Here is a 12,149-nt window from a genome sequence, read left to right on the forward strand (position 1 = left end):
GGACTGCGCTTCGTGTTTATGACTGCCTGTGTGTGTGTGTGTGTGTGTGTGTGTGTGTGTGTGTGTGTGTGTGTTCCTCTCTCCTCCCCCTCTACGCTCTTGCTGATGGGAGGGGCTGAGCCAAGCCAATGCTCCCCCCCACACACACACACACCAGCATCTACTCCCTGCCCCAGTCAGGGAGCCATTATCTGCTTGGGGAAGGCACAGGAAGGGGGCACAAACCCCACAACAAGGGGGAGGCACACAGGCTGGACTTCAGAGGGAGCCCAGGGACCTGGTCAGCCCCCCCCCACCCAGTCTCCACGTGGGAATCCCAGCACCTCCGCACACACACACACACACACACACACACACACACAGGTTCCACTTGGGCTACTGTGGCTCAGCGCTGCGGGCAAAGGCGTGCCACGCAGAGCCCCAAAATTTATCTGGGCATGGAAGCCAGAGCCGGCCGGTGTCTCTCTCCAGCACCCAGCATGCAGTGCCTGTGCTTCGTACCCAGCATGCACGGAGTTCACGGAATGCCCAGTCGCAAGGTGGGGGTGGGGGTCGGGCACGGGCTGCTAGTTCACCTAGAGAAATGGGGGGGGCAGTTTGTCTATCAGCAATTATCAGACGTGACAGACAAATGGAATCCCCGCACTCAGAGGCAGCACCCGATGGATGGATGCCCGTTGCCAAGGAGTGGAGGCGAGTGGGAGGCCGGCGTCCCAGAGGGGTCTATGTCTGGCCGCTAATGTGGAAACATAGCTGGAGCGGACAGGCCTTTTTCGCCCAATCAAGGAGCAATTTTCTTTAAAAGAAAGCTGGCTCAAGCGGCAGGGTCTGTTCTGCTTGCCTGGCCCCAAGCCCTCCCCCCAGGGGCCAGCAGCCCAGCCCCCTTTCCATCTCACCACCAACTTTCCCACCAGCCCCACAGCTTCTGTCCTGATGACCCCAAAATGCCCCAGAGTAGAAGGAATCCACGTCAAGAGTCAGGCTCCCTGCTCTACTGTCCCACCTCTCCCAAACAGAAGAGACTGCGGCCTGCCTTGCAGGGACAGTTGCAAGCCACCCAGTGGACCGGCACTCTCGCTTAGAGGCCCTTTGTTTTACAAGCAACAGTTCTCCTAACAAAAATATGCAGCGTCACTAAAATCAGTCTCCGAGAAGATGAGAATGGACCAAACTAACACAAAATTTTAAAACGTGAGCCTGAGAAGATCCCGGAAATTAGAGGCCAGCTACCCTGGTGAAAACTCTTCATCGAAGACTGAAGAACAAGGCCTGCTGAGGGGAAATCAGCATGGCTTCTGGTAAGGGAAGTCCTATCTCATCAGGCATTGGGAGTTCTTTGAGAAGATTAACAAGCATGTGGGTAAGGGAGATCTGAAAGACAAAATATACTGGCAAGTGACCTCACCAGAGATTCCTGAGCAAGCTTAGCAGTTGGGATAGGAGAACAGGTCCTCTTATGGATTAAAAATTGGTTAAATGACAGGAAGCAGACAGTGGGAATGAATGGACAGTGCTGGAAGTGAGCAGTGGAGTCACACAAGGATTTGTACTGGGGCAGGGGCTGTTTAGTATGCTCGTCAATGACCTGGAACTGGGACCGAGCAGTGTAGTGGTTAAGTCTGCAAATGGCACAAAATTATTCAGAAGAATGAAAACCAGCACTGACTGTGAAGGCCCCCCCTCCAGAAAAATGCTTTTATTGACGCAGTGCTCTTTTGGGATTGTTCACTGCCACCCTACGTATCACAAGTATGCGCTCTCCCCTGCCAGGACAGGCATTCAGCTGATCCGGGCAGCCTCTAGGGGGATTCTTTATCTGTCTCTTGGTGCCCACGTGAGGTTTCCCTCCAGTTGCCCACTCTTCAGGTGTGACCCTTCTGGAAAGAACACAGCCCGAGCCACCCGGATGGGAAGGAGTGGATTCTGGGAGGCCTGCCCATACTGGTGCCCTTTCCCTTCTGCCAGCCCATTACGCCACCCCTGGAGGTATCCAAGAAACAAAACAGCAATGGCTACTGCTCGACAGCACAACCACACCCGAGTAACCTGCTGCCACAATAGGCTGAGGGGAGTCGCCGTGTTGGTCTGAAGCCGCAGAACAAAGTTTGAGTCCAGCCGGGGCACCTTTCAGGCCAACGCAGCTTATCCGGAATTAAACTTTGCTGGTCTTAAAGGTGCCACTGGACTCAAACTTTGTTCTGTTGCCACAATCTAGTACTTCCTTCGAATTCCTAGCTGAAAAAAATCATTTCTCACTTTGGCCTCACCTTGGCACACAAAAAATGGCACAGCATGGGGCAAGGGAAGTAAAAATGGCCGCTGGCCAAAGGAAAAAAAAACACGCAGCGAAGCACAAAACTCCCGCAGTGGGTGTTCTGCCTCAAGCACGAACACACCTCTTGGCGTTCACTGCAGAGGGGGCTGGGGAATGGAGACTCCTCCCCACGTGGGCACCCCCTGCCCTGGCCAGCAGCCCAGGCATGGTGTGCGGGCGAGGCACCCAGCACCAGCCCCCAGGGCAGAACTCACCTGGGCACAACTCCCCAGAGCAGCTCTGGCTGGCGAGATACCCGACCTCCTGGCAGGTCACAGGCCCAGGGCCTACCATACTTTTAGGGGCCCATGGAAATGTTTTAATTTCTTTTAAAATCAGAGGAAGGAAATGAACGTTTGGGGTATAAGAAAATGTTTTAATTTTTTTTCTCACATCAGGAAAAAAGGCAATGTTTGGGGCTCATGAAAATCTATTAAATTTTGCTTAAAACAGAAAATAAAATGTTGACATGTTTTAAAAGTCTGGGGCAAGGGATGCTCTGTCTTCTTGGTGCTTGGGGGGCCACAGTGGGGGGGCTCCTAGTGCCCTGGCCCCACTGGTGGACCTCCTGATGGCACCTGGTATTTCTGGCCACTTTGTGACACAGAGTGTTGGACTGGATGGGCCATTGGCCTGATCCAACAGTGGCTTCTCTTATGTTCTTGTCTGGGGCAAGGGATGCTCTGTCTTCTTGGTGCTTGGGGGGCCACAGTGGGGGGGCTCCTAGTGCCCTGGCCCCACTGGTGGACCTCCTGATGGCACCTGGTATTTCTGGCCACTTTGTGACACAGAGTGTTGGACTGGAGGGGCCATTGGCCTGATCCAACAGTGGCTTCTCTTATGTTCTTGTCTGGGGCAAGTGATGCTCTGTGTTCTTGGTGCTTGGGGGGGGGGCAACAGTGTGGGAGGGCTTCCAGTGCCCTGGCCCCACTGCTGGACCTCCTGAGGGCACCTGGTATTTCTGGCCACTGTGTGACACAGAGTGTTGGACTGGAGGGGCCATTGACCTGATCCAACAGTGGCTTCTCTTATGTTCTTATGTATGGGGCAAGTGATGCACTGTATTCTTGGTGCTTGGGGGGGGCCAACAGTGTGGGAGGGCTTCCAGTGTCCTGGCCCCACTGCTGGGCCTCCTGAGGGCACCTGGTATTTCTGGCCAGTGTGTGACACAGAAGAGTGTTGGACTGGAGGGGCCTTTGGCCTGATCCAACAGTGGCTCCTTCTGATGTTCACCTGCTGCAGCTCACCGGAGCATAGGCGTAATCTTCGTGGGGGCGACGGGGCGTGAGCCCCCGCCGAAATTTTCAGGAAGGTACTCAGCCTCCCCCGGGAGCCACCCTTGCTCCTAGCAAAGCAATGCCTCTGGTCCAGCCCCAGCCCCCCCCGGGAAATTGGAAAGTCTACACCCTTGGTTTTTAGCCCAATGTTAGAGCGTCCCCCGTGCAATGTGCCCAGTGCAATGATGTTACCTCTGGGTGACGTCATCACGCCGGGCATGACAGGTGCAGTGGGGCTCTTCGAGGGCAGGGCTCTGGCCGGCAGCAGATTGGGGACCCCAAAATCGGGGGAACCCCTGCCCCCATTGGGGGGATGGCAGCCCTGTGAAAGACAAATAACATAATGGCATGATTTTATTTTTAATTTTATTGATTTTATTGATTTTTATCCTGCCCATCCGGCCTAGGCTGGCCCTGAGCGGCTTACGACAGAGTAAAAGTTCACAGAATACATAAAACACGATTCATTACATTAAATACAATTTCTCATACATAGTAATACAACAATATAAAAACAATGTTATAATCAAACATGGTGTTAAAGTGCAATTAAAAATATCCGGTATCTAAAACTACTTCCTCAACGATGCCCACATAAAAAAGGTAAAAATATTTATTTTAAAAACACTTAATCTAAATCACAGCTGCTGTGTAACAGGCAAGACTAAACTTGTCTAGAAGGGCTTTTAGCATGTCCCAGCTCATTTGGGAGGGTATTCCACAGGTGGGGGCGTGGCATTCTTCTGGCATTATAATTGATCCCCAGGCTACAGAGATCAGTTCTCTTGGAGGAAATGATGGCTTCAGAGTGGACTCTATGTCATTATATCCCACTTAGCTCCCTCCCCTTCTCAATCTCCACCCTCCCCAGTCACTGCCCCCAAACCTTCAGGGGACTGCGGGCAAAGGCATCCGCCCCGCCCCGCGGCCGCGCCCCGGCTCTCTCTCTCACCCGCTCGCGGGCTTGGCGCTCGGCGTCCACTTCGCGCTGCAGGTGCTGGGCGCGCTCCTCGGCTTCGTCGGCCACTTGTTGCAGCGTCTGGATCTTTTTCTTGACCGCCTCGATGGAGCTGCTCCCGGCCATCTTCCGGGGCCGGCGGGGAGCGCCGCGGGCGGCAGGGTCCCGTCGGGGAGGCCGGGAGAGAAGCCAGGCGGGTGGACCGCCGTCCGTCGGCCGAGGTGGGGTGCTGGCGGGCTGGGCCGAGTCCGCCCGCCCACCGGCCCGGGAGGGAGGGAGGGAGGCCGGGCAGCCAGGCGTCCTGGGAAGGAAGCTCGCCCGGCCGCCCGCCCCGCCGGGGCAGCCGCCTCTCTTCGCCTCTGTCCAGGAGCAAAAGAAAAGCCAAGGCGCGCTGGTTGGGGGGGGGGGGGGGCCCACGAGGCCCTTTCTCCGGCCGAGCCTTCCTCAGGGAATCCTTCTTAAGTGCCCCCCCCCCAGTTCCAGGGAGGTTGACTCTGGGGTGCCTGTGGCGCCGGAGACTCCGACGGAGTTTTGCTGCGCAGGGGGGGCGCTCCCTCACCCCCCCCCCACATTCACTGAGCCGAGCAGAGGATCACTGCCCTCGCCTTCCAGTGGTCCCCCCATGGGCAGGGCAAGATCCTGCGCGGGGCCGCCTGCAAGTGCCCAGGGGGCTCACGAGTGGAGGTGGCAGAAGCTGTCCTGGGTACGGAGCCTCTTCTGGCTGCGTGCCCCACGGCTCCCTCTGGGGCGGAGCTCAGGAGGCTCCCTCTCGGGCTGGCCGCTCTGCAGCAGGGAGGCTGCTCAACCTCCACTGGCCCGGCCCCTGCGCCGGTTGCCCCTCAGCCAGCATGGCGACCACCCTGCCCCCAGGGCAGCAGCTGGAAAACAAACGAGGGCCTCAGCCCCAAGTGAGGTGCCCCTCGGCGTCCAAGAGGGAGGGAGCCTTGGCCTCCCTGGGCCCAGGCCCCTCCTTCCACAAAAGGAGGTTCTGCAGTGGGAGCTGTGGCAAACGACAGTGGGCCTGGGCTTGGCCTTCAGGGCTGGGGGTGTGCCAGGCAGAGCCGTCCTGGGGGGTGCCACTCCGTGAGAGCAGAGAGTGCTCCTGTCTTCCTGGTCTTCCGTGACCCCCAATTCCACTTTCTTGGCGTGAGGGGAAATGACTTCCGGCCTTACACGTTTGAGGTCTCTGAAGCGACCTGGATGTTCTCTGGAGGAGCCCACGGGCCTGGCTCTTCCCCCGGCCTCTTCCCGTGCGTCCGGCATCATCTCCATCCGTTCACCCAAATCTCTTACCCTGGAGCAGAGTCCGGTGGCGTGGGGGGACACCTCCAGTAGATCCAGCTTTGCAGGTGGGCGCTTTCACCCCCACAAGATGCACTGGAGGAAGGAGGTGTTCCGGTCGTGCTGTACAGTGGGTCCATACCTGTGATGTGTGATCTGCCTGGGATCCTCAAGTGTCTCTGGAGTGGAGCTGCGAGCAGGAAGTGGCTCTTCCCAGGAGTGGCTTCTGGCGGGTGCCCTCAGAAGGGGGTGGGCGGCTGGGGCACTGGGTGACTTCAGCCACTAAGCCCCCCCCCGGGGGGGGCGCCTTGTTGGGGTTGGTGTGGACAGCTGTGGGCCTGTCTGGGGGGAGGGGGGACGGATCTGCTCCAGTCCACCTGGCAGGTCATGCACTGGATGCGGCAGGATGTGGTTCTGGAGAGAGGGCAGCAGTGGACCCTTTTCACAGACCGGTCATCCCCCTGGTGAGCCTGGGATCCACTTGTTCTCCTGGTCCCCATGAGAGGACAAGTGTTTAAAAGGTCTGGCCGGGGGGGGGGGGGGTTTGGGGAGGGGTGGGGGAGTTCTGAGCTGACCTTGTCCTGTCGAAACCCTGGCTGACCTCTGACACCAGATGCTGGCCTGGCCACTTGACTCAGTAGCTCTGAGGCCCCCTCCTCCTCCTCCTCCTCCTCCCCCCTTCAGAAAGGAGGTGACTGCATGGAACTCAGGAGGGGTGCTGGCCCTGAAGTGGGCTGGATGGTGGCTTGAATGCAGGTGGCAGAAACCAGCCGAACTGAAGAAGGCAGGCCACAGCCCTGAGGACACTTTCCTGGGATGACGCCCTGTGGAGCAAAATGGATGACTCCCCTGAGGGCCACGGGAAGACCGGCTCCCTGGCTGTGTTGACAACAAAGAGCTCTCAGCTCTCTGCCAGTATTGTTTGTCAAAGCGTCCTCCAGTGGAGTGGTTTGGGTTGTTAAACCCCTTGTGTAGCCCTCAGTCGTAGGTCAGATAGAACTCTATGCACTCCCCCCACTGGGACTTCCGTGCAGACTTCATTGCGGAGAGATCTCGCTGTGACTCTTGAGCCAGACCCTTGGTCCACCCAGGCCCGTCTCGCGCATGGTCTCCTCGGACCGGCTGTGGCTTCTGCCCTGGTCTCAGGCTGGCATCTTCCAGGCATCCCCTGTGAGTGACCTGAGTCATCCAGTGGCGGCTCCAAGGACTGGACCCAGGGGGCCTTCTGTCCGCTGAGCCCTGGCTCTGTGGCTCCCCCCCCCAAGTTGACTTGGAGACCACGTGAGATGAATGCTGGTTAGTCTGACCAACTCTGACAGATGACAGAGAGAAAGCAGAAAGGCCCAATGCCTCTTTTGCCTCAGTTTTCTCCCTGAGGAAGAGAACAGGCTCTTCTAGAGAGGACAGTCGGCAAATCACAGCATCTGGGCTGCCGGTTGACGTGGACAGAGAGGTAGTTGAAAAGCACCCAGTTGCACTGAATGAGTACGGATCCCACGGGGGCCCAGAAGGCGTGCACCCCAGAGTGCTCAAAGAACTTGCAGAGCCTTTGCCCATCACCTTCCAGACCTCTCGGGGGGACGGGAGACGGTGGGCGCCACAAGACGGGAGGAGGGGAGATGTGGTCCAGTCAGCCTGATCTCTGTCCCAGGGAAGATACTGGAGGGGACTTACGACCGTGTATCTGGTATCGGGTGTAGCCAGGGTGGACAATTTGGATCTCACTTTCCCCTCCTGCCCTGAGGCTGAGGTCGGAAATGGCCACCAGAGATGATGGAGGCGTTTCAGCTCTGGGAGGCTGGCGGCCGTGGCCATTCCAAGTGTGGCCAGGTGGTCTCAAAAGCTCCCTGTTTTGCTTCTCGGAGGCCTGCTTAGTGAGTATAAAATGAGGCCTTCCGCGTTCCGGCCTGGCGCTCTTGGAGGCACACTGCAAAGTCCCCTCTCCTCGGGAAGGAGTTTTCCTCATCGTGGCCCATTTCTGCTCGCCCGTCCTTCCTCACCACGACTGGCCTTGAGGCCTCACGGGGAAGGAGCTGCTGTCCAGAGGCCACCTTCCTCAGTGACCAGCTGCCTTTCCCTCCTTGGCTCAAGAGACTCGGCTACCAGGCAGTAGCCACAGAACACCGCCCAGAAGGCTAGTTAGAGCAGCGATTGGAGCCGGGAGGAGGGTGCTGGGGAGAAGGGCAGGGGGGTCGAGGCCCCCTGGCCAGGCACTCCATAGGGTCAGGGGGATGGCCTCTGCATGCCCCCTGTTAAGAAGCCGTCTGGCTTCAGCCGTGACCTCAGGAAGTTCTGCGCCCTGCCTGGTGACACCACTGCCGCCCATGAGGTGGTGCGGGGGGGGGGGCTGCACATTTCTCACTCGTTTTTACCCGCCTTTCCTCCAGGGAGTTCACAGCAACAAGGGTCATTTTCCCTGGGATGAAATGAGATTTCACACCCAGGTATTTGTGTAAGGAAGTTCCACTTTGTCTTGTGAACATTGGGCTTACACGATGGGAATGCTCAGAGGTTAAGCTCAAATTCCCCATACAGAGAGTGTGCCAGCCCCACCCTGATTCCAGGCTGCAGAGTTTGGTGGCTGTCCAGCCATGGCGATGCCAAGGAGGATGTGGGGCAGCGAGGGACGCCTTCGCTTCCTTCTCCCTGGTGGGAGGAGGTCTGGAAGAGGAAGGCCTCCCGGGAGTTAAGGAGCCATTGTTGGAGAGGAGCAGGCATGCTTTAAGCACTCTTATTTTATTGCTTTTAATTTTAATTGTGAATCGATGTATTTTCCCCATTGATGTACACTGCCCTGAGCCCTGTTCTGCAGGGGAGGGTGGTCAGTTTTTTTTTCTAATTTAACAAATAAATAAGTAATGCTTTGGAGGCACGGAGACCTCCCCAAGGAAAGAGTCACACGCAGGCGCCTGCTGGTGAGGACTGGAGTCTGAGCAAGAAACCTGAAGCCACGAATGTGTTTCTGCCGGTCTCTTTGCCCACACAGAGAGGAGCGGCAGACCCAGGGAAAGAAAATACGGTTGTTCCTAATCTGTTTCCTCTACGCTGAGATGCTAATCTGTTGCAGCTCAACTGTGTGCTTTTACCCGCTGTGTTGAGTGATTGTTTTCATGCTTTAAGAGACAACTTTCTCTTCCTGAAATTGGCCTTTGAAGCCCCATGGACAAAGCTCCATGCTGCGGCTCACGAGAATGTCTCGAATGGGAGAGCTTTTGAGAATTCCTCCCCACCTCTCTCTCCATGGGCCGAATAAAGGAGGGGATTCTGAACTGTGGAGAATCTGCCTTCAGGCTGGCAGGCTGGGATTCCGACAGTGGCCTGATGGTGGCAGTGGAGAGTAAGCCCTGTTTGTGAAAGGGGATGAGCGGGAGGGGGCTGGGGGGGGGAGAGAGAGCTCTGGAGACCCAGGCCAGAGAGACTAAAGCCCTTTCTTCTCTGTGTGGTGAAAACAAGGGCCCGGGGGAGGGGCATTCTTAGTGTACTCCCCTTCTCCATTTTGTCCTTGCAACAAACCTGTGGTGTAGGCCGGGAGGGAGGGAGAGTGACGGCTGTTACATCACCCAGCAGGCCGGGCCCTTTGGCACAGTGGGGGGTTGGATCTGGACCTCTGGCATCATAGCCTGACCCTCCAAGTGCTACACTGGTGGTGGTGGTGGTGGTGTCCAATTTTGATCTACCTTTTCTAATGTCTTTGAATATCCAGCTCGGACTCCTCTACTTTGGCTATAACCACCTGGTGGTTTGTCTCTTAATTGTGAGTGTTTTAAACCCCCTGGACAGGATTCCTGGCATGACCGCTGAGCCACGTGAGCAGGCGGTCCAGGGGAGATCGGTGGTTGCCTGTGCTCTGGATTAAGCCCCACTTGGAAACCCACTTTTGCGTGGGAAAGGGAGGGCAGCCGCTCAGAGCTGCAAAGGGGCACTTGTATAGATTGTCCCCAGTCTATGCAGGACTGCCCCCCCCTCTACAAGTTGATGCTTGCGGGGGGGGGGATCAGGCACCCACCTCGGGGGTGTCCCCCACCTTGGTTTGTCCCTCCTTTCCCCCTCTCTAGAGACAGGCCTCTATGACACTGTCTATGACACTGTGTCATAGATGCAATGAACATGAAGTTGAGCAAACTTCAGAGGACGGCGGAAGATAGGAGGGCCTGGCGTGATCTGGTCCACGGGGTCGCGAAGAGTCAGACTCGACTGTGCGACTGAACAACAACAAAAGAGACAGGCCTGTCTGGGGCTGTGCAGCTAAGTCAGGGAGGAACATTAGATCATGTCTGGGGAGAAACCACAAGTTTCTCTTAAGGTGAGTCCCTCCCTGCCTGATGAGCAAAGCAAATCTAGATCCCGGAGCATCGAGGCCCAGGCCTGGCATCCTCCCGTCTCGCCCCCCCCCCCCCACCCCCCCCCTGCCCCCCCCCCCTCCACAACAACAACCCTGGGGGGGGGGTTCTTCCAGGAAGGGGTGGTGCCCCCCCCCCCGCAGAAGGATGCCTCTGTTGCAATTCAGGGCTGTGGAGCCCTTTAAAGCCCCAGCCATTGGGGGTGGGGGGGGCCAGGCACACAGGTGTCAGAGATGCGGGACGAGGGGCCTGGCTCTTGAGACCCTCCAGAGTCTCAGAGCACCCTTCAGTGGGGAGGCTTGTGGGGCAGGGCCCATGCCACACACCTGCGCGGCACTCAGCCCCTGGCATCCTGGTTCAAAACCATGTTCTGCCCGAATCACTCAGAAGAAGGTCTTCCCCTCTCTCAGGGTCGGTGCTCCCCTGCTCACGGCCGATGGCCTTACACAGAGGTTGGCACGCGCCTGCTCCTAGCAGCGCTTCGAAGCAGGGTGGTTCTTTCCAGAGGAAGGTGGGGTGAGACTTCAGAGGGCTCCAGCCAAGCCAGAATTCAAACCCTTGGCCAGGCAGGCCCTCCCAAGTGCAGTGGCACTGGCTGGCTGGCAGGGAGAAGAGCTCCTGGCCTGTTGTGGCCTGGATAAGCTCACGTCTGTCAGCCCAAGACCTGCGGAGGAGGAGGTGGGGAAGTCACTGAGGCCCGAGGTGGGACCTCCTCCGGTCCCCCTCCTGGATGATGATGATGGGATGCCCTCACTCTGCCTGGCATCCAATCGGCTCCGGCACATTGCAGAAGACTACCTTGGGGCATGCGGCATGGATTGTGCCACCCCCTGCCCCCCCCAAAAAAGGTACAGCTGTGCAGTGCTCCCTCTATGCTGTGGAGTCCTCCTGTGAGCAAAAATCCTACTTTGTGAGCTGCTGGCCTTAAAGTTGTGAGGCAGGGAGTTGGCTGCTGCATAGATTAATTTGCTCTGGAGCCCCATCCCTTCCTGAGCTGGGACAAAAATGTGTGAGCCCGAGGCTAAAAAACTGTGAGCTAGCTCACACCGACTCGGCTTAGAGGGAACATTGCAGCCATGTACGGAGCAAAGGGATGGAGTGGTCTGGGAGGGGGGGGTTGTGGGAAGCACTTCTGCCCCCGGGAGGCAGGGAGCCAGGGACCCGGCAGGGGGGGGATCTGGGCCCTCTGTGGGGCAGGCCCCGTGCTCCCTGCAGCTGCTCCTTCAGCAGCCTCTGCCCCCCAAGCCCCAGCCCCACCCCAGGGGAGGGCAGCAGCCGCCGCAGGGCCCGTCCCGTCAATCTCCTCCCTCCTGCTGGGGAATCACCAAATATGAGCAAAGGCAGAGGCTGGGCTGGAGACGCAGCCAACTGCTCTGCGGAGAGCTTGGAATCTCCCCCCCCCCCCCCCCCCCCCCCGCCAACGCACTGGGCCTCCCTCGGTGTTGCCTGGGGGGGAGGCGGAGGCTCGCCAGGGACGGGACAGGACCCAGATGCAAGATCTGCCTCAGCAGCAGGCAGCCGGCGGCTGGGCCGGCAGAGGGCTCCGGGGGCGGCCAGCCCTTAACGACGCCTGCAGGGTCCCTAACCACGTGGGCTTGTGTGCAGGGCGGCAGGTTTCCGGGGGGGGAACACTTCCCGCGAGGGATGGTAGAGGAAGGAAGGAGCTGACCGGCGGGCCCAGAGGCCGACTGGCCTAGAGGGGCTGCGGGCGGGCGGGCGCCGCGGAAGGGCTGCTGGCTGGGGGCCTGGTCACGGCCCGCGGGGCCTCCTCCTCCCGGGAGACCTCCCGCTGATACCCCCCCCAGGGAGTCAACAGCCGATTACACCTCCCCCCCGCCGCCGCCGCCCTGTCCTCCGGGGCCCTCGCAGCGGCTGGCAGCTGCCTTGTCCCTTCCCGTCGGGCTGCCGTCGGATCTGACCCCCGCCTCCCCTTTTTAGCTCCCGCAGGGGGTGGGGGGCCGCGCGCGGAGGAGGAGAAG

General features: G+C 58.5%; 1 protein-coding gene across 1 annotated transcript in view; it reads right to left on the reverse strand.

Annotated features, from left to right (window-relative positions):
* Positions 1 to 12,149, reverse strand: part of LOC107120247 (tropomyosin beta chain-like) — a 25,627-nt gene that overhangs the window by 12,338 nt on the left and 1,140 nt on the right. Inside the window, exon 2 of the mRNA XM_015422895.1 lies at positions 4,544 to 4,906. Coding sequence (XP_015278381.1) covers positions 4,544 to 4,906 — 363 coding nt within the window. The remainder of the gene's footprint in view (positions 1 to 4,543; positions 4,907 to 12,149) is intronic.

This window comes from Gekko japonicus, unplaced genomic scaffold (assembly GCF_001447785.1).
Source record: "Gekko japonicus isolate JY-2015 unplaced genomic scaffold, Gekko_japonicus_V1.1 scaffold49, whole genome shotgun sequence".
Taxonomy (NCBI): Eukaryota; Metazoa; Chordata; class Lepidosauria; order Squamata; family Gekkonidae; genus Gekko; species Gekko japonicus.